The 22,059-nt window shown below is 40.6% G+C and overlaps 1 protein-coding gene across 2 annotated transcripts in view; it reads left to right on the plus strand.

Annotated features, from left to right (window-relative positions):
• The window catches only part of EGF (epidermal growth factor), a 70,716-nt gene that overhangs the window by 1,998 nt on the left and 46,659 nt on the right, over positions 1–22,059 (plus strand). The window contains exon 1 of one of the 2 annotated variants that reach the window (XM_071742695.1): positions 13,507–14,176. The exons of the other annotated variant lie outside the window; for it this stretch is intronic. Coding sequence (XP_071598796.1) covers positions 14,050–14,176 — 127 coding nt within the window. The 5' untranslated portion in view covers positions 13,507–14,049. Of the gene's footprint in view, positions 1–13,506; positions 14,177–22,059 lie in introns of those variants that run through there. 2 annotated transcript variants of the gene reach the window in all.

Below are 22,059 nucleotides of genomic sequence, written 5' to 3' on the forward strand. Positions count from 1 at the left end.
GGAAACATGCTGACCTGGCTGCCTTCTCTCACAGGATTAATTGCATTGTTGTGTTAGTCAACTGCAGAAGCTCCAGGCTGGCACTGTCACTTTCCTTAGGTAAATACAAAAAAATATTTAGTTGAATATGTGCTTTATCTTAAGTCACTGAAAAAATTTTCCTCTAAATTTCAGAAGATTGAAATTCATATCAGACTGGAGGCATGATTGATTAATGTGTCATTTTTGTAACCTTTTTTATACATCTGAAAGGCTGCCTTGTGAAAGAGTGGCAAAATAAAGCTGAAATATCAGTCTGAAGCAGCCTTTAGAAAAGAGATTTTTCTTTTTCCTTAGCTTTGTACATTATTCATCAGTGCTCAGGATGGGAATCTTTTCAATCATTAAGAGAGAAATCAACTATGAACAAAGGAGTATTGTGTTTTCCAGTACCTTTCTGTATGTGTATTGAGGGCAGGAGCAGAGTACCCCAATGTTGTCTCAGACAAAGTTCAAGTAGTTTCTTCTGAGGTCTGGTATTTGCTGCTTGTACTTGAGATGTGGCATTGGAATAGATGGAAAATAAGAACACTACAAAATGGCAATTATTGGTAGATTCAGTGCAACTATAATTTAAATTCGTTGGGTTGTTTGTTCAGTCAACTATACACGAGCTTTGTTGATATGTTTTTAGTGTTTTCATTTGCTCAGACAGGCAGTTGTAGGAAGCCTTTAAACTCCTCAAACAGCTGTTTTTCTAATCTGTAAATTCGTAAACAAATCTGTCAAAACTCTTTCTCACTTATTGTCCTGGAAAACAGAAACAAAACAATAGGTATAATTTGCTTTGTAATACTTTCTGGTCTCTAAAACAATGATATCTTTGTCAAAGAAACGAAAATCAAATCCAATACCCGTGGTTTTTTTTTGGTTTTTTTGTTTTTTTGTGTGTGTGTGTGACCCTGATTTATTTAATGACGTTGATGCCTAATGCCATGGCCTGATTGGACCTGCTTCTGAGTCATGTGTCCTGAATTTTATGCTGCTAAGATTTGGCCAAATGTTTGATCCTCTAAAAATAAATTGTACCAATTATGGTTTTTTGTTTCATAGCCCAGCCCCTTGTGCTTAAGGTCACGTGGAAGATAAATCACAGAGGGAGACAAAGGACAATATAAAAGTATAGTAAGCAGCCAGCTATAGAACATGGCAAATTAAAATTACTTTATCTTTTAATATTACTTTTTTTTTTCTTTATCTTTTAAATTTTATCCTTACCTGACTTTGGATAGACCCTTCTTAAATGTTAGACTAATCCTGCAGTGTACTTGCTAGCTTTAGATTACACATGAATGATATTATCCATGGGTATTTTTCCAGAGCATGCTCTCAGATCTTGAGCAGCCTGTTCTGGTTTCTCACTAATTGGCTTAAAAAAAAGCAAAAAATACTTGGAATTTCTTGTTGTCTGGCATAGAAATGGCACGGTGGAGTCATTTCAGTCCTGCTGAAGCAGGAGTGTGCAAAAAGGAATCTTAATACTCCTGCTTCTTCTGGAGCTCAAGCTGAGGCTCATTTACACCTTGCAACTGTAGGGTTTGCTCTTATGTTTTCTATTCTGTCTATATCCACAAAAAAACCTCAATCCCTGGAGTTCTGTGCCAGTCATTCTGAGTTCAGCCTAAAATCTAAGTGTGACATTTTTTAATGCAAGATTACCCCCAAGTATTTCTCAGCGTCAGGAAAGAATCTCTCCAGAACAGCAGAGGCACTTCTTTGTGCAGAAAAGTGCTGCTTATTTATTCCTTAATTTGCTTGAGCATTCTGTATCCTTTGACAGAGGGGCAGGCATTCCCTTTGGATTGGGTAATCAGCAGCAGGAACAATGCAAGCCACGTTTTTGTCACAAATCAGAAAAATAACACCCTTTGTTCTGGTCAGGCACAGTGATTGAATAGATGTTGTGTCCAATATCTGTATGAGCTATTTCTTTGAAAATGTAATGGGGGACTTCATGAGGAGAGGTAACTAACAAAGTTCCTTGTTTATTCATAGAAAAAAAAAAAGAAAAAGTGGCATTTTCTTGTGTCTTTTAACAATGACTTAGCTCTAGAGGTTGCCTGAATGTGAATTGGTATAGAGAAAAGTTCAGCCTGTCACAAGATGAATTACTTTTCAGTTTCTTGCTGCTGAAGATTCACATAGAAATCAAGTCTGGATCAGATAATGTGTGAGTAAAATGGTGGCTCTTAAAGCTCATTGATCTTCAGAAAGAAATAAGAGTTATGGAAATTCTTTAAAGGGTTGATCAGCCAAAAATGCTGTCAAAGAAAGGAATAATGGTTAAACAATTCCTCTTCTTGAAAAATATAAGTCTGGAGAGACCCAGGATCAGTAGATAGACATTTGAAAAGCCACTCAGGACAAGCAGAATGCATGAATGATAGTTTGGTGGCTGGGACATGGAACAAAAATTGTTGGTGTAATTATTTATGTGCAAATCTGCCTTGGAATAGAGCATTAAATTGGCAACCTTATCAAACATGGGCTCTAAACAAGCAAATAGGCAGCAGTGAAAGGGAATGCATGAGCAGCAAAGAAGAAATTCCTACAAGAAATGCAGACAGAGGGTTTAGTAAAGAATAAAAGCACCCTGCTAAGGAGTATTTAATTTGCTAGTGGAAAAACCTCATTTACCAGTCTTGCATCTTCTAAAATCATAGACCAAAACTGCAAGAATAGTCAGAATTTGTCAGCTCTCATAAATGGATCCAGGAAAGATTTCAGTAGACTTAATAGACATCTGCTCTGGGGGACAAAAGACTGTATATGATGTATCCAATGTATATGATTTATCCAATATATTTATTATTAATTCAGAAGTTGAGGTAACTGATTTCCAACAAGATTTGTGGAAGGGGAAAATATAGGCCTAGGCTGAAGAAAAGAAAATACATTGACTTTCTTAGTCTGATGAGGCTACAAAGGCAATGAGCTGTGTGACTGACACCTTTGCCATCAGAGGAGTCTAATTGGGCTGTAAAATGAGATGGGCCACGTGCTAATTGGGAAAATCTAGGACAGTGTTGGATGTCAGCTGCCAGCTTGAAGGATACTTGGAGAGAACTTGGACAGCACTGCCTGAGTGATTTGCAGTCTCAGAGAACACTGAAAGAGGAGAAATAAACTATGGGGATGATTTGCTTTCACAGGATCTGTTGTATTCCAAACATATCCTTGCATATCTTCCTGATCCTTCACAGTTATAGGAAGCTCTAGGCAGAATGAATTGACAAAACTTTGACTAAAGGAAGGCCATTACAGTACAAATAACTTGTGATTCATCAAAAGGGCAGGGGGACAGGCCTGGAGGAAGTTGAATTCAAATGTCACCACCTAAAAATACATCTGAAATGATTAGGTTTCTTCCTCTGATGGATATTTGGAGTGAATTCCACAAAAGACCACGCTCTTTATGAACTGTGTGATGCCAGCCTTGCGTGGGCTGGGGATAAAACAGAGCAATGGGTTCTGAAAAGATGCTCTAAATAACTTATTGACCACATCCTGGGAACTGGCATTTGAGGAGGTTTCTAAGCCCACAGCCATTTCAGCAGATGCCAGTAGCTCAAGACTCAGTGGAGTGGTGCTCCAGTTACAGTGAGATGAGTCCCATCACACACACACTGTCAGGCAGCTTTCAGATGCCAAGAATAAGTGTGCACAAATAGGCAGAGTGCCAGGCAGGAGGTTGGGTCATGGGAGAGATTCAGAAGCAGCTTCCACATCTTGATAATTTCAGCATTTGTGACAGGTAGATTTTAAGCCACTTGCAGAATTGATAAAATAATAAGGGTCGAACAAAATGCCCCTTAATAATGTGTTTCAACCCTACCTCAAAAAAGGGATATACCAGGGAAGTCTCCAGGGATGAGTGCCTGTTAAGGAGGCCTTAGATGACTGAGATTTTCAGCATGATGAAGGTGCAAGTGAATGGCACAGTACACACTTGGTGTGTGGCAGTAACCACTGATGACCACAAATGAAAAATATCCATGTTTGTTTTTTTATTTTTTTTTGAGTTGGCCTCAATAGCATCAGGGACTTATGTTCTGCCTGGCACATTTTTGCAAAAGGGGGGAGCTTTTTGCTTCTGTACAGCATAGCTATTCCAGTCTCCTCAAAGGTCACCTTTTAAAGAAACAGCCCTGGCAGCTGCCATAAATGTGCCCCTCACATGCCTTAACATACCCACTGTGTCATGAGTCTGCTGAAAGGTGAAGTGACTTTTATACACAATGTAGTATTTGCTTCTTTGGTGTTGGCTGACTACTCCTTCTGGTTTCGTGCAAATCCTGCTTCTCAGCAGCTCTGAAGCTCAGCTGGTCACGAAAAAGAGATTACTTTGGGTTCAGCACTCCAGCCTCAAGAGTATTACTTCAAGTCCTAACCACTTTGCTTCAGTACTGATTGCCAAGGGCTTTTCTTCTTTTCTTCTAAGCTACTGACTAGTAGCCACAAAGATGATCAGAGGGCTGGAGCTCCTTTTCTATTGAAGAGAGGCTGAGAGCATTGGGGTTGCTCAGCCTGGAGAAGAGAAGGCTCTGGGAAGAGCATGTAGCAGCCTTCCAGTACCTGGAGGGGCTACAGGAAAGGTGGGAAGGGACTTTTTACAAGGATGTGTAGTGATAGGATGAGGGGGAACCACTTCAAACTGAAAGAAAGAGTTAGAGTAGATATTAGGAATAAATTCTTCACTATGAGGGTGGACAACTAACAGGTTGCCCAGGGAAGTTGTGGCTGCCCTCTCCTTGGAAGTGTCCAAGGCTGGATGGGGCTTGGAGCAACCTGGGCTGGTGGGAGGTGTCCCTGCCCATGCAGGGGGGTTGGAACTGGGTGAGCTTTAAGGTCCCTTCCAACCCAAACCATTCTGTGATTCTGTGAGAAGTGCCCAAAGAACTGGTAGGAATAGTCCAGTTGATTAGTTTGGGAGAAATCTTGACAATTTTGGAGGTAAAATTTCATGGTAAATTGATCTATATTAAACACATGAAGCTAAGATACGGCAATCTTTTCCTGTCTGTGCATTTGTCTGAATTAAATAATAGGCTTAAGCTGATAGGTCTTGGTAAAAGCAGAGTGATGTGAAATATGAATGTTGTGATTTATTCATCATGGGTGCAGCTGTAGCAAGAGTTCTCAGCAGCTGTGCAGGAAAACCATTCCACCTTCTATCCTTATAATGCTTTTCTCCTTTGAATCATTCTGCACTTAACAGGTTCTTCTTCATCTTATGACTAAAGCATTAGTAGGAGCTGACTACTTGATCCACAATATCTGGAACACTTTCTAACAACTGATGTTTTCTGAAAGTATAATTGCTTTATTGTGTATTAATGGTGGCTGCTATTGGCAGGAGGCAAAAGGGGCTGTTAATTCTATTAATTTCTGGTTAACACTTCAGATTGAGACATCTCCATTTCACATGCTCATGCAAGAGCAGCTTGTCTTTGGGACAGGTGTAGAAGTGCATAGCATGAAAAACATATCCTGAAGTATTATGAAGATTGCTCTCTTATTTTGCCTTTACTTTTACTAATATTTTCAGCAATATTAGAATTATCTTTTGATATTTCTTTCATTTCCAAGTGGCAGTAGACCCCAGAGAGCATGTAATGGAGATACTTGCTTACCTAATTTGATTTCTGTGGGAGCAAAAAAGAAAATTACTTTTTTTGGAGCTGTGATGAGAGTTAAGACAAGAATCTGTCCCTTCCATAAACAGTTTTTAATGCAGTCAATGGGGGTTTGATAGTGACTTCAGTGAACCCAGTTTCTCCTTCATGTCTGGAAGCAAAGAGCTGTCACTCTATGTCATCCTGGAACGTGTTTTCTGGGATCCAGCAAATTTGAGGAGAGTCCCTGCCCTTGGTCTGACTGTTTTGCAGCACTGAGGAGCTGTGAGCACTGGGAATGTGTGCAGGAATGAGTGTCTTTGACTTCTGTGCCAACAGACATCATAAGGTAGATCTTTCTGTGAGTCTCTCTGAAGGTTTATAGATGATATTAGAATTTTACAAGTTGGCCCAGGTATTTTGGGTATTTAGGTGCCTTCTTATTACACATCCTGCCTTGCCTGCCAGCCCAGGTCTAAGTAAGGCAAACACAAACGTGCAAATGGAGAAGTTTCTTCAGCATTGGGAAACACATGCAAACTCTCAGAATAGATCTCCCATGCCCCTCTCTCCTTACTGGAGTCTTGTTTCATTTTGGAAAATTGGGTACCCGTGCCTAATTTTCAAAGTCCTGCCTGAGAGATACCCTAAGCCTTCTCCCATGGGCACTGCTGAGAAATATTTGGGTGGGTACTCCCTTTATTAAGACTTTGTCCTGATGCTCACTTGATCTTAACTGCAATAGGATTGCAGTATTACACAGAATGACCTCTTATTTTTTAAGAAATAAAAATTCTATAATGGGTTGGGCTAGATCATATAGATGGTGATTTTGAATTAGCTACTATGTTCATTATTGTTGTGGTTTTAGTTTGGCCAAGTGAAAATTGTGAGGTGACCTGAGAGGGGGGGTAGGCATCTGTTGGTACAGTGAACAAGACAGTGAGTCCCCAAAATGCTCTTTGATTTAAGCTACCTGGTGTATGTGTTATTTCTAGTGAAGGCACAGAAAGCTTCTGTGTATTTTATTCTGTAGCTCTAGAAGGGATTTTATTATACCATACTTAGTTTGCATATAGAAGAAAGAGAAGTTTCTACAATGTAGTGTACTGGGTTTTGGTCAAAATGGACATTTTTACAGATGAAGTATAAGTATCTCCTTTGAAGGATGTATAGCATTACTGTGCTTTTCAGTACAGAAGTAAACTTATATTGTTTTCTGAGAGTAACAAATGATACACAAAGTTTTCAGTGTTATGCAACACCACTTGACAAGAAGATAGGTTTTTATTTCTGCTGCAACTAATATAGAAACACAAATTAATTTTCTTTTTCCTTTTATTTTCTGACCCAATTTTGTTCTTTCTATGTGATCTTAGTAATAAACTAACACTTAGGGATTTTGAATACTACTTTACATAGAAGGATCTCAGAACACTTTGTAACAGTTATTAAATTGACTGAAAGAGAAGCAATGGTCCTTTCTTATCATAGAATCATAGAATTGGCTGGGTTGGAAGGGACCTCAGGGATCATCAAGTCCAACCCTTGATCCACTATATGCCGTGCAGATGCAGAATTTGTCTGTGCATCCATAGACATTTTCATGGACCAAGTTGAACCATCCCTGATTTCCCTGTTGCTTTTCCTGCTTTGTCAGCTGACAGCCTAAGAATTTAAGGCAAAGACTCCTCCAACCAACACTGTAAAGGAGGTAGCTGTATTTTTCAGGGATCTGTTCATTCGCTCTTCAGTTGTTGCTGTGCATCCAAGCAGAAAGTCTGTAAGAATGTGTGTGACTGTTAATGACCTCTCTGCTTCCTGGCTGTTGGCTTTCTCATCACTTGTGTGCTGCTGTTACAAAGTGGTTTTCCCTCCTCCTTAATCCTTAGCCAGTGCTTAGTACTTGCTTGGTTTGTCCCTTAAACCAAACCTCTGTTAGGTTGCTTAATTTTCTTCAAAAGCCCAGTGGGAATAATGCAGTTTCTGACAGCTCCCTGTAATCCTGGGGGATTCCTGTTGGCTGGGATTGTTTCACAGGGCTCCAGAGGCAGAGGCACTACTGTGAAGGGCTGTTTCTTCCCTTTCTGACATCACCATTGTCACTTGAGTCTGAACTCAAATGTTCACTCTCTCACCAGCAAAACAGGATTTATCTGAAGCTCTGGAATATACAGAACCATTATCTAAAAGTTAAACCCCGTGTGGGCTGTTGCCTGCACTTGGTACTCCTGCCTTTTCCCCTTCTCTCCTTGTCCCTGTCTGGATGGAGAATTGACAGCTGTGGCCTCAAGCAGGGTGTGTTTGGTAGCTGCAGGATTTGGATGCCAAGCTCTGGGATATCATTCTCTCCGTGGCATTTGGGTTGGTGAGAGGCTCTGGCACTGCCCTGCCTGCAGCTGTGAGGCTCTCTCTGAGGTGCTCTCAGGTCAAGCTGCCTCCTGCACAGCAGAGCCCCTTGCTATCACTTGCCACTTTCTGTACCACCCAGTTCCTGATATGATACAAGAAACCTGCCTCTGATGGCCACTGTGAGCAGGGTCTGACAACCATGTGTTGTTTGGCTTTAGGTCTGTAAAATTATCTCTCACAGTAAATGCCATCACATCAAAAACTCTGCTTCCAGTGCACATTGACTTTAGCAGGCTCTAGGAAAAATTTTCAGGAGATTCTCAATGCTTAACTATTTCTTAATAATTTCTTAATAATGAATTTCTAAATAACTCCTAATAATTCTTAATAATAACCTCTTTTGGAGATCCCTTAGATCTGTTTTACCAATGGTAGGGAAATTAATATTTCCCTCCCTTAGCAAAGTATTTTATTGCACTTGCTCTTGGTTGCCCACCAATTCAGTGATGAATCCTGGAATCAGCTGCATGGCCACATTCAGAAAAATGTGAAATTTCCATGAAGAGGATGTGGCTTGCAGGGTGCTCAGAAAATCATTGCCTCCTTCAGAGTGTTTGAGTCTGGCAGCAAGTGGGAGCATCCTGCAGTCTTCAGTACCAGTCACTGACAACATCTCTGGTGATTTTGGGGTTTTGAGTTCACCTCAGATGCTTTTGCTCTGGAAAGCTGACTGTAACAATGCCTGGTTTTACTTCTATTTGTTGTCCATCTTGTTTGATTCTGCCTTTGAGGTGTGATACACTGGTTTAAGCCTATGCAGGTGTGTGCTGGTGTAGATGTGCCAAACTGCTGTGATGGATACACCAAGTGAAATGGGATTAATCCAACACAGTGAATTAGCTTGGTAAATGCAGGGATTCTTTTCTGTATGGATAGCAAGGCAGCTGTGAAACAAAACCATAAAGTGTTCCTGGTGTTTGTTTTCTGAAGAGCATCCAGGTCATGAGAAGGATGAACCCTCTGAAAAGTTCTGGAATGCAGAAACTGAAAAACTGATTTTTATTTTTCATTTTCTCAGCCTCATGGGATAAGTGAAGAGTGAAAGTAGCAATACTTGTGATACATGGTCTCCAAATAAAAATCTACAGTCTGATATTTAAAATCTCCATCTCTTACTGATATCAGTGGAGGTGATGAGTGCTTAGCAACTCTGAAAAATCAGAGAAATCAGATTTCATCCAGTGTCTTTGTTCCAAGAGATCTCTCAGAGTTTTCTCCTACGTGCACCAGACACTATTTTGCTGTGGATGAAACTGAGCTATCCCTGGGATGGAAACAGCAAAAAAACATTGGAAGGATACATTTTTTATCCCTGACTGTGAACTAATACCATACCTGTTACCAAGATGCTTTCTTAAGTGTTCTCATGTAGCAAGCTGTAGAGACATAATTCATGGTAACAAATGACTTGTTTTTAATTCAGTTTTATCTCCACTTTGGAGAGCCAAGTGACTATCTCAAAATGCTTTTTAACTGCTCCTTTATGTCTGCTAACATAGAGGCTTAATGTAGTCTTCTAACACTGATAAATGTTTTAAGTCAGTAATGTGCTATGTGGCTTCCCCAGGATGTTTCCCTCTTGTTCTGACTGGATAGGAGAGACACCATATTTTACTTTCTTTCTGAATCCTCCTGTGGATTCCAGTATGGTCTATCTGATGGAATCAATATTTACCATACAGCAACTGGTGAAGGATGCCTGTCAAACTGTTAACCACAAAAATGCTTTAAAAAGGTTATAACAGTTTATATTTAGCTGTATGGTTTCAACTTTTTTTTTTTTGTTTTGTCCTTTTCTTCTCCTTAAGATGAGGTTGCAATAGGAAAAATGGTACCCTTAGCTGAAAAGATGGGGGGCTCTGCTACCACCAAAAATTTCAGTGTTTGTAGTAATTGCTGCTGTGAAAAAAACTGAGACAATTGGAAAGAGATTACTTACAGTAGCACTCAGTTTTCAGAAAGTTTTCATTATTTAAAGCCCTGCTCTTTATTTTATTTTACTATATAAATTAAATTGCAACATCATGAAAAAAAAAAAAAACAAAAAAAAAAAAAAACAAACCAAAAAACCCAACCAAAACACTTCCAAATTATTGAAGAGAATTTTGAGGACAAAAGCAGGATGGCCATCATACCTTGGGAAGAGATTTCAGGGATTCCTGACTTTCAGAGATGACTGGATGACACCCTTCTCTCATGCTCTGCCTCCCTCTGCCCTGTCTGACAGCCATTTCATATTGCATGTTGTCCCTTTTGTCAGAATTATACGAGGTGCAGGCTCAGCATCAATCAATCACTGCCACGTCAGGGAGTCTGGGGCTCAGTCAGCTATGCTCCCACTAACCCTGAGCTCAGGCTTCAGTAAGGAGTTGTAAGACATTGCTTATCAAAATGTAGTGGTTTTTTTTCCCCTGGAGATGACCAGAAATCCCCAGGATGAATATAAAAGTTGCTTGTGTCCCTCAGCTACTGCTCTGGTGGCAATACCTTTCCTGACAGAAGGGCTCATACATGAATGTGTTGAGCCAGGGGCCATCAGGAAGGATCTGGAAGGTGTTTTATGGGATCTGCCTCTTCCTCACTGCTCTGTGCTCTTTGTTCCAAAGGCAGCCTCTGCATATTGCCCTCACTACTTCAAGAAACTCTTGCGTTTAATCACAAATCTATAGTGGTGGTAATTGGGATTGTGATGATTATTAAATATCACTTAACCCAGATTAGAATATGCCTCAAGCCAGAATCAAACTTTCAGAGGCAGTCAAAGTGCTGACAAGCTCATGTAATGTGTGGTAAGCAAGCATAAAAATCAGTGTATGATGGGAACAATCTGCTAATTAATGCAATATTGATACTGAAAGCCCTGGGAAATTGAGGGAGGGCTCTGTCTCCTTCACAGTATAGAAAGAGTTTGAACATACTGTACTTGAACATCAGCTCTTTGCCCAGAGGAGAAGAACCTCTCCATCTAGCTGGTCTTTACCATCGTGGGCAGAGAAAGCCCTCCAAAACTAGCTGAGATAGCAGAAGTCCAAAAAAACAGGAATAAAAATGTTTGGGTTTAGTTCATTGGCCTCTTGAGTCAGCAGACGAAATTCAGCTGAGTCAGTTTGAATTTTTTTCTTTCCATTTGAAGTACTGCAACAGATAACTTTAAAATAATTTGAACTGAGTCTGTGATGAGCTCTACAAATGAGGCTACTGTGCTATTTTAGTGTGATTTATCATATGAGGGTTAGATTAAAGCAAATTGCTGCACTTAAGCCTATAGGTAAGCACAATAGTTGGCTTTGTAGGAACATGTTTGAGCAACTTCTTAAATACCAAATGACTTTAAGTGTGAAGGAATTATTGTGTGTGGTATGCTGAGCCACTTGGTGAAAAATAGTATGGGATTAGTTCTGGTCTGAGCTATATTTGGGTTTTGAGGGTAGAAAAAAGTGATCCCAATATTAAGATATTTTTCTTCCCATTTCAAAAACATTCCTATGAGGAGCATGGTATATAGGATAATAAATTAATGGCTTTATTGAGCACTCTACCTGACTGCAGTGAAGGGTTCTCTTCTTCTAGAAAAGATCATTGTTATATTGGTCTGTCAGACAGTTCTGTCTTCACTTTTACTTTAGAGAAAAAAGAGAAATCCTGGGACAAGCCTTTGACTCTGATTTGAGCAAAGGCAAAAAGAGGAAATGGAGCAGAGTTGGGGAAGATTGAGGGAGGTGTTCAGAAAAAGGCAGTGTGTCTGTGTGTGTGTGTGTAAATGGGAGACCAACAGAATGTGAGCAATACAGAAATTGCTTCTGGGTTTTAATAGGAATTTTAGATAGATGATAGGATTCATTTTGTCTCCTTCAGTGATTTTGGCCTCCCCTGGAAGAGGTCAGAGCTGTGCTGGGCCATCCACCCTCACAGTTTAGCAAACACTCTGCTGGAGGTTGCTCACAGAGAAGTGACAGATTCCTTCTGAGCTGTTCAGGTTGCATTCTCCCAGCTTGAAAACTGCAGAAAATTCTGTGGGGAGGAGCCAACAGCTACAGAATTGGTAAAAGGGGTTCACAAGGGCCATACCACACAGTTCCTGGGCAGTATCCTGTAATCCTAAATGGGATGGCATTCTAGTGTGCTTTCACATTGGTTGCCCTTTTGTGTTCCAGGGGACTATTTGGAGAAGCAAGTGCTGTTTGGCATGAGGCTGGCCCTGCATAATTTACATTGCTGTTATTGTATTTTATAACAGGCAGAATAGAGACTCAGCTCTGAACAGAGTGTGTGGAAATGGGGGCTGCCATTTGTCAGCCCAGATTTAATTTGTTGCATTAGCTGTAGCAGTGGAGATTGCCTGAGCAGAATGTGCCTACACAGAGACAAAAACATCAATATAGTTGCTTTTAATGGAGAGTGGCTGAATTTATAATCAGGTTTCATGCCTTTTATGTTCTGACAGTGTGAGTCTGGACTCATCGATTCTGACAAATACAGGGGGAGGTTTGGATTTGCTGCTCTATCCAGCTCTTGTATCAGTATTTATTCTAACACTGCAGAAATGAAATATTAAAAGAAAAAAACCAACATAAAAAGCCAAGCATTAGAACCAGAACACCTCAGAGTAGTAAGCTCAACAAACTCTGGCACAGTCAGCTCTTTAAACACCTGCTTAAACCTCAGCACATTCAAAATTCAGCAGATCACTTGTGTTTTGGAACTTTTCTGGTCTGGGCCAAAGGACTAGGAAAAGGGAGAATTTTTTTTCTTTTCAGCATTGGAAGAGCTTGTTGCACCTGGAATTTCTTGAGTTTAGAAGTGCCTCTGGAGAACAGGTGTAAGAGCACTGCACCTCAGCAGCAGCACTGATGTGCACATAGAAGTGCCTGCAGTGTGTGTGAGGGATGCATATTCAGAACATGTGCCCTCAGGCTCTGACAGCAAGTGTTTTCCTGGAAGCACAGAAGGGCCATATTCAGACCTGAGAGAGATTGTTGCCACTTCTGTGAAAGCAGAATTACAGTCACATACCCTAGATCTGACATGGACTTGAAGCCAATTGGTATTTGCAGTTGGAGAAAACCAGAGGGATTTTTTTTTGTGTCTGCCTGTTTTGCATGGAATGCTGTGATGACAAAGTTTCTTTCTGGTGGTAAAACACTTGAGATTATCCAAATGTATGGAAGTAACAGTGAGTGACCAGGCGTGGTGTGGATCTGGCTGTAGTCTCTGAGAAAGAAAACTTAGCTGGCATGCTGCAGGTACTTCTCAAGCAGGAGGGGCTGCTTTTCTAAATAGACTGTATTTATTATGGGTGTCTGGGTATCTGCATTCTGGCTCAGTTCCCTGTAGTAAGGAGCTGACTACATTACTATTTGCAAACACAGGGTTCACTCAAGTGGTACTAAAAAGAGAAGAGGTGGGGCAAGCAGAGCTTTAAAAAGAAAAGAGGAGCCCGTCCAAGTTTGTACGTAAAAAGCAGCTGCGTTTTAGAGGAGGACAGTACCTGGAGAGCTCTCTCCTTGCACCCAGCTGAGGGTTGTGGTTTTCCAAAAATTTTTGCTGCTTTGGAGATTTAAAGAGCAGCTTTGCTGGCTGGGAGGAAATCTGCAGCGATCCCTGTGAGTGCTGCTTTTAAGCTGCGTTAAATTCGTAGCAAGAGTGTCAGGCATTTCATACTTGGCTTCTAAAAAAGAAAAAGAAAAAAAAAACAAGAAAAAAAACACCCCAAGAAACAAGAGAGAGAGAGAGAGAGAAAGAAAGCCGACATATGTGTGGAAGAAATCTCCCAGGAATTTCTTCAAGGTTGTAGTCAGACACAGTAAGGGCTACAGTGACAAGAAAAGCAAGGAAAAGAAAACTTGGTGTTGTTGTAAGATGTTTGAGTGTAAAGTGGGAGACTGCAGAACCCTTTTGGGATTACATATGCTCATCCTGCCCTGGATATGACTGAATACAAGCTAGTTTTTCTCCAGTGACTGTTCAAAACACCCTCAAGATTATGTTTCTCTTCCTTGTTGCCTTTTTGCCACTGGTTATTAAAATTGGGTTTGTCAGCCTCTCAGCTCTGCAGCACTGGAACTGTCCTAATGGATACAGACTAAAGACTGAAAACTCTGCTTGCATAGGTAAGTTTCTGACCATCCCCAGATTAAGAAAACTGCATTTGTGTTCTCTTAGTTGAACTTGATAATTTTCAAAGAGTTTTTTTTAACAGATTCTTTGTGTTGTACAGGCAGAATTGATAAATCAGCTTCTTGATATGTTTAACTTCTCACAGTGAACATAATTCCTTTTATTAGCCTGTCTTTCAGAAATCAGACACTTGCCTGTCAGTTTAACTATCAGAAAGCTGGATAAAATTTTATGTGATCATTGAGAGATCTGAACTGTCCCCTGGTTACCAAAATCCCTTTCCATAGCTTTAGCATCTCCATATTTTCAATACAGGTGCACTCACATACCCACTTTTCTATAAATTTAAAATTTATATATAGATGTATTTTTGTACTTCTATATGCATAGACAGTGTTATAGATATAGAGAGAGTATTTTAATCATTCTGTATTAGTATATACTTAGATGTGGGCTGGGTAGCTTTAAAAAATACTTTTTCTCTGCTTATCGGTGCATGTAGATATGTTTGCTTATATTTAATAACACTTATCCTACAATATGGGAATTGAATTTCTTTGCTATTGTAATGCTGAAGTTTGAGTGACAGGTATGACATTAACATAGTATAATTACCCTCAGTGATTAGGAACTTCTAAAATGCAGGTTACTGTTCTTTACAAAGTATGAGAGTGTGACAGAAAGCATAAGAATGACAGAACCCTTCTCCCTGCCCTGCTGCCTTGAAATCCAATTGTTTTTAGAAATCCAGAGCCAATGAAGTCGTGGGCCTTGAAGTAAGGAGATGAAGAAAAGCTCTGTAAGGATTCAAACAAACAGAGCTAATAATTGGAGTTGAGGTTTTTGCCTTAGGTTGCTTGGGCTTTGGAGGCTCTGACTTGGTTCTTGACATGATTCCAGCAATTTAATGACAGGTGCCTCCTCAGTGCATTCTGCCAAGAAACACTATCTTCTAAGCAGAAAATAGAAGTATGCATGCTAAATGCTTTCATTTTAAGACAGGAGGAGCTGGGAATTTTTTGTGTACAAACAATAAACAGGACTGAAAGTTTATCTGAGAGCCAGAGACACCTTAGGGTTCTTCCCACTGATGCCTGGGTACAAAGGAGAAGCATAATTCTGAAACAAATGCCCACACTGCCCCCTCTTACTGTGCTTGTCTTCACATTGAGGAGCACTCTCAGAGTGTACAGAGTGGGTTCCCTTGAGGCCAACCTCAAGCAGAAAGTGTTCCTCTGGGAGAGCATCCTTCATCTCTGCTGCCCATGGGACCAGACTCAACCTGGTTCTTCATAACCTCAACCTGAAATATTTGCAGTGTGTGTCATACCCTCATCCACTGTTGCACTTCACACAGCCCCTCCTATAGATCTGAACTATTTGCTAATATGTAGGGAGCTAATCAGGATGGGCATTACTTCTGACTTCTACTTCACTCTGTTGCCCAGGAAAGAGGTCCTGTGCAACAGGAGAATCCTACTGACATCCTGGGAATTGCTTGGATATTTTTGAAAGAGTCAAAATGCACTCTCAATATTGACATGCAAAGGTGTATTTAGTGCTTCAGATGATGTATTTGGCATACAGATGGACACTGCTTTTCCATTAATGGATACACAACCTGCCCTGCAGTGTCTTTTCTGCTGAAAATTGGATACATTCAGCTGTGAATGGGGGGACTCTAGGTAAAGCACCAAAGCAGAATGGCCAGTAGCTCAACAAACAGCAAGAAATAGTAGTAGAAGTCTTTTATTTAAGAGCTAACATTACTATGACATACCCTGAGCAATTCCACATAGCACAGAATAAATAAATAATGATTTGTGCCAGGGTATCTATAATTAGAGACCACTGGACTGGTGAATTTTTGACATGATATAAGGCTGAAGGATGCTTTGGTGGAATGGACTTCCCCTGTTCTGTCCTGCTGGATACACAAGTTTTTTTGTGACACAGGATGAGATGTAAGATATTCTGCTTCATTACCTGTGTGAGACAGAGGGGCAGTGGAAACAAGTGGAAGGAAGCTGGAGGCAGGTTTTGGAGGTAGTGGTGGGGCTAAAAGTGGTGAGTGGGAGAGATGCCTCATACCCCTGAACTGCCAATGTTGGCAGGAAGCTGAGCTGAGGCTTGGTGACCATTCTTGGTGAGCTGTAATAAATACACTAATTGTAAAACCTCCTTTCTCATCTGTGACCATGGTGGTGGCATCTTGCCAGCCATAAGGGTGACCCTGAACTGGGAATGTGTCTGCTCTCTGTTAGTTGCAAGGGACACTTACTGGAAAGTGTGTGGGCTTTTCTGGTTTTGTTTTCCATCCTGCTCCTACAGATGAAGAGCCAGGTCGTGCTCTTCTTAGGTGGCTAAATAGCTCACTTCTTAATTAGTTCCTTTTATTTCTAGGGATATTCAAAGATCAAAGACCTTCTCATCCTGTGGAAGGATACTGAAATCTAACCCTAAGTGTCTCACATAATTTTATACAGTTATTTTTAGAGAGATGAGTTGAACTCTTGGCTTGGTATGCCAAGAGAGGAGAAGCCTTTCAGGGGAGATGTGTGTCCCACAACAGCAAGATCTGTAAGAAAGTAGGGGAGAACAGGTCATGAGGTCAGAACAAGGCCACTTTGGTGAATGAACATATCAGGTTATTGGCAAGTTATGGTAGTGCTGGAAGCATTTCTGTGATTTTTAACATTGTTGTCTTGATTTAATAATTTATTTTAAGCTAATGTCAGGACTAGGTTATCTTTAAATAACTCGTCTTTATCAGACTCCAGTGAAAACACATAATTTTTAAAGAAAAATGCTACGCAACAGTTGTTATTCCTACAAAATAAAAACTTATGCATAGCTGGTCCTGGGATTGCTTTGGTTTCTGACACATTTGACCACCTGAGCCTCCATGGTACACCAGGAGGTTGGGCCTCATGCCTATTGGAATGGGTTGCTTGTGCCCACCTGAAGCACTGTTTTAACAACTCTGTATTTTTATTCTTTCATGGTATATAGATGATTTCCCTCCTTGAGACCAAACAGTTTCCCCCCTAGCACTGTTTATGTAAAGAATCCCTTAAAGCAGCCCCTTGTGTTATCAGTTTGAAGCTAGATCCTAGAGCCTGTTAGTCTTGGGCTACCCTGAGTAAATATTATGTCCTGGGGACTGGAAGGCTGGAGGTGTACTTTGGCATCAGGGCTGACTTGGAATTCTCACTTTGGGAGTTTTAAAAAGTGAATGAAGGCAGCTATTAAAAAAAACCCCAAAACCAACCCTGTGAAAAAGTTTTTGAAGACTAAACACAACTTACGTGGTTGAGGTTTTACCTAATTGTAGGTTCTTAAATTCTGCACATCTCTACTAACTTCTGGCACTAACTGATCAGCCCTTGTCATTTCTTCAGAGCTCACATGCTGCACATTCCTGCAGAGCTACAGCCTGCAATTGAAGGTGACAACTGCACCCTTCTACATCAGCTCTTTTGGTCAGATGCTCCTTCCTGTGTCTCAAGCTTTCCTCTTTTCCTTCCTCCTGTTCACCACTCTCCTGCCATGGATCTCTGGGGATGCAGAATATTAAGCTATTTCTCTTTTCTCTTTAAATTCACTTCAATTAGCTGAATCCTGGCTTCCCTTTGCTCCATGCAGAAGACAGACTGTTGAAACATCTTCTGTTGTCTTCTGAGAAATACAACGTGCCAAAACCTTACTGATTCACAGCTGTCCTTCCATTGCAAGCACTGAACAAGGAGCAGCGAGAGCCAATGAAATGGGGAACTGTTGTCATGACTTATGACATAGTCATGACATAGGGATAAAGCTGTTGAGACCCCACTGTCTCCCTCTGTGTTTCAGAAGAGCTGCAGCTGCATCATGTGTGGGTTTGCCTGTTTTCAGTAGCTGTCTTCCTGCTAGCTCATAGAATATTGCCCTGGGGAAAGATCCTTGAAAATATTTTTATTTTCGTTAGGAATTTTTGACCATGGGGCAAAACCCACAGAAGTTTCCCATTGGATTCCCTGGAATTTGGATCCAGTTGAATGTGGACAAATACGATCTTTAGCTGTAAAAACTTAGATCAAAATAGGAAGCAGTTGAGGATGTTACAAGAAATTACAGAAATGGCATCACATATCACATGAAGCTTAATCCTGATGAGAGCTAAGGGGCAGACTCCAGTCATTATTCTTTTGCTCAGTGGAAAATAGCAGATATTAATTTCAGGTTCTGTTTTAGACAGAACTCACTGCTTTCTAGTATCTAATTTGACACCTAATTTTAAAGGGACCTGGTTGACAGTATTTGCTGCTGTCTTTTAGGGATGACCACCTGATAGCTTTGTGACTTCATTGTTGAAAGGCAATCCAGTAATGACATGTTGAAAGATGCATGATCCAGTAAATAAAGGTCCCTTTTGTAGTTACTAATTTACACACAATTTATTTCAAAGACAAAACCAAAATATGTATTTTTCCATTCTAGTGCCCAAACCCTTGAGATTCGAGACCTGGAGGACAGGAAACTAAAGATATTGTAGTATTTTGAGATAATTTTTTGCCATTTCTCCTCAAGATGTCTACAAGATTCTACTTTATACTTGATTAATCCTAAAATTGCTCTTGATGTCATATCTATGATAGGATCACCTCTGTGGCTTTGGACTAGGAAGTCCAGGAGTTGATAACTACTTTATTATATTCGCATATTTCTTACCATAGTATTGAGCACTTTACAGTCTCTACCCTCTCAAAAATTGTGAGTGATCAAGTTGTTCTTTAAATCTCATTTAAAATGAGGGATAAAAGAGATTGAGCTGTGCCTCACTTGTTTTATTCTGACCTGCTGATAGATGGGCCATCTTTTTCCATTTCTGGATATCTTCTGTGTTGGCTTTTTTTTTTTTTTTTTTTTTTTTTTTTTTAATCTATATTCTTTTAACAAAACAGATAGAAGGGACTGGCTTCTTTCTTTGTAACCCAGATGAAATCTGATGTTCAACCCTGCTGAAAACAATATGGTGGTGGCTAGGTGGATCAGATTGAATTAATCCCCAGTTCTCCACAAGAACCAAACTGGAGTGAGGTTGTGTGAGTGGCTGTATCTGCACATGGATATTTTCTGTTTATAATGTACGTATTTGGGGCCATAATGAAATGCAAGTTCTGGGGGACTGTGGTTTCTCTGTATCCCTGCCAGGCATACTAATGGTTCACCTTCTGCAATCAGAGCATTTCTCAGGCCCCTCAATAAAGTAGCATATTTGTATGCAAAGTCATTGAGGGCTGCCAACACCATGATGACATGACTCCTCGTTTTTGCTGATTCTCAAGGCATTTTTTTGGGGTATAAAGAAGCCTTTGAGAACTGAGCAAAACCTCATTCTTTCTTTCAGGGCTGGCTGTCAGGGCAGTGCAGACAGCTTTTGTGTTCCCTAAGCTGATTTCTTTCACGGGGTAAAGTTCCCACTGGGGGTTGTGGTTGCCAGGACACGTAAAACAGCCACAAGCAGGATGCAACTCTCTGCTTTGCTTTGACACTGAGTGCAGGTGAAGGCACTGCTGGTGACACCTGATGGATGGTTTTATGACCAGGTTCTCCCAAATCTTAAGAAACAGCCTTTATTTATTTATTTATTTAACTTGAAGCAAAAAAAGGAGGGCTTGTTAAGGACCCTCTTCCATTGTGAGTCCCATAAAAGCTGAATGTTCACAGCTTTTACAATAGCACTGTGTCTGTCAGTGCTCCCAGTTTGCCACTGGAAGGGGCATAATCTGGTGTGATTGCTCCTTTTTCAGCATGCGTGGGATTTGCTTTATTCTGTGAACTTCGCTGGGGATGCAAAGGGGCAGAATGATAACCCTGAAATCCTCTCTTCGAGGATCACAGTTACTGGGAAGGCAGTGTCAGTGTAAATGCTTGTTGCCTGATCAATCAGCATGATCTTTCTTGGAGAGCCAGTTTTGTAAACTCATATAAAGCTGGAAAATTTATCTTGTCATTGTCCAGTTACCTTGGTACAGAGCTCAGTAATTTGTGCCTGGTTAAATCATGTCTCCCCAGTCTGAGCTTGGCTTGATGTCCACTGATGTTTTTCAGATCTTCATAGTATTTCTTGGTAGCTGTTTCCCTTAGAGCATCACACTCCCTGTTAATCTGTGAATTTAATGTCTAAATTTTATTTCCCTGGCTTCTGTTCTCACCAATCAGTTCTTGTTAAAGCTTTCCTGCAAAAGATTAGCATCCTTTAGAAAGGTGCTTTTTCTTTGTGAAGGTATTTATAGACTGTGATCAGTCCTTCTCCCAAGCTTCTTTCTGATAATCTAAGCAGACTGAGCTCTTTAAGTGACTCACAGAAAGGCACTTTTCCTTACCCTGAAATCAGGCTTTTTCTGTGTGCTGTATACATTTTCTAATTTTTCAGGATTCTTTAACAATCTGTAGCTGAGGAACACAAGCATCATGCCAGTATGACCCCACCACTGCCATGGACAGAAATGAAATTATTTTCCCACTGTCATTGATTTTCCTGTTTTTTTAAAATGTGTGGTTTATGTGAATTTTCTTGCCCAGTAGCATATTAAGAGGTCAGCTGTCTGCCCGTGATGAATCCAAATCCTTTTTCAGAGCAAGCAGACTTCCAGATACAATCTGCAGGTCAGGCCTGTCTCTCTTATGCAATGTGCCCTTTATTGCAATTGAATAGCAGATCTTTCATCAGTCTTTCACACTGCATGGCCAAATGACCTGTTTTTAGCAGTTTTATGTCTACACAGTTCCATTCATCACCCATATTTGAGATTTCCTCAGAGAAATAACACCGGGTGCATTTAAAAATCCACTATTTTCACAGAAGTGTATTGACTACCCATGAACTGCATTACACAGTGGTTAGCAGCAGCCTTGCAGCTGCTTTTGTACTCGTGATTAAATCAACTTAAAAGTCCAGTTTAGTTGGTTTGTTGCTTCATTAGAGGACCAGTGCATCAGGGAGGGATGCAGTGTTCATTCCTGGAGACTCCCTCTCATCTCTGCTAACACTGACAGCAGCTGTGACAAGGTCACCAAAGCCCTCCCTGAGGGGTTAACAAAGAGCCCCTGGGTTTTAATGCCATTCACACCATGTTAGCCAGGGGTAGTTAGTCCTAAACTGGCAACCTGGGGTTCAGGGTTTACTGCAGACCCTTGTAAACCTTTCCAGAGGGGATTTGGAGGAATTATTTAATGCTGTGGGGAATGGCACATCCATTCCTGGTACATGTGGGGAAAAGATGCTCCCGAAAGCTGCTTGATTTATTGAAGAAGATTGTGGGTTAGAATTAGAGTGCTTTGTGGAATTAACTTGCTGGGAGTGCTTCTGCTTTACCTTCCTAATCTGTTCAGCAGAAATCAGCTGCATGTGATCGGGCTGCTCTGATTATGGTTCAGAGGGAGTCAAATTAGTTCAGGTGCTCCGAGGAACATAACATTGTAGGAAAGCTGAAAACAAGACCGAAACATTCCCAAGTCTGTACAGATTGAAAACAAACTTGTACAGTCTGTAAAGCATTGACATTCTGTTTGAGCAGCCTAGATTCCTGACATAAAAGACAACCCTGGACATTTCTGTGGCTTTTGTAAAGCAGCTAAAGGAGAGGAATTACCCAGACGCATGGGATATCAGAGATCTGGTTCCTTAGGTCTCCCCTGGTTACTGAGAGACAAAGTTTCTTTCAAAGCACGAATGTGAGCTGGTTAAATTGCAATTCCTTGTAGTTACCATGAGGTGCCCTTTCTCTGAACCAGAGGAAACCCCAACACTTGCAAACCTCCTGAAGCACTGTGATAGTTTGTACTTCATTCAAATAATCACCTGAGGTGAGTTATCCAGTGAGAAGAACTT

Source organism: Heliangelus exortis, chromosome 4 (genome assembly GCF_036169615.1).
Source record: "Heliangelus exortis chromosome 4, bHelExo1.hap1, whole genome shotgun sequence".
In the NCBI taxonomy this organism is placed as follows: domain Eukaryota; kingdom Metazoa; phylum Chordata; class Aves; order Apodiformes; family Trochilidae; genus Heliangelus; species Heliangelus exortis.